This window comes from Penaeus monodon, chromosome 29 (genome assembly GCF_015228065.2).
Source record: "Penaeus monodon isolate SGIC_2016 chromosome 29, NSTDA_Pmon_1, whole genome shotgun sequence".
In the NCBI taxonomy this organism is placed as follows: domain Eukaryota; kingdom Metazoa; phylum Arthropoda; class Malacostraca; order Decapoda; family Penaeidae; genus Penaeus; species Penaeus monodon.
The window spans coordinates 33,570,987-33,571,281 of NC_051414.1; the positions used below are offsets into that span (position 1 = coordinate 33,570,987).

The 295-nt window shown below is 53.9% G+C and overlaps 1 protein-coding gene across 1 annotated transcript in view; it reads right to left on the bottom strand.

The window, feature by feature from the left end:
• Positions 1–295, bottom strand: part of LOC119592187 — a 4,067-nt gene that overhangs the window by 906 nt on the left and 2,866 nt on the right. The window contains exon 4 of the mRNA XM_037941017.1: positions 54–246. Within this exon, the coding sequence (XP_037796945.1) occupies positions 54–246 (193 nt within the window). The remainder of the gene's footprint in view (positions 1–53; positions 247–295) is intronic.

Here is a 295-nt window from a genome sequence, read left to right on the forward strand (position 1 = left end):
CTTTATATCAGCCTATTTATCTCTTTCTCAGTGACAGAATAGAAAATACTTACCAGCAACAAAGAGTTCATAGGACACCGTCCCATTCGAGAAGCACTTATAGAGGCCTTCGTCCTTCTTCTGAACTTCTGAAATCTCGAGGGCAGGAGAACCGTTTACTTCGGCCAGCCCGAAGCGCGCGTCTGCCACTACCACTACGCCGTTCAGGGCCACGAGCTGGTTTGCTGGCGAGTGGACCCACGTGACCTGCGACGGACACGGTGACGGCAGCGGAGGCGGGAAAGGGTGGGATCAG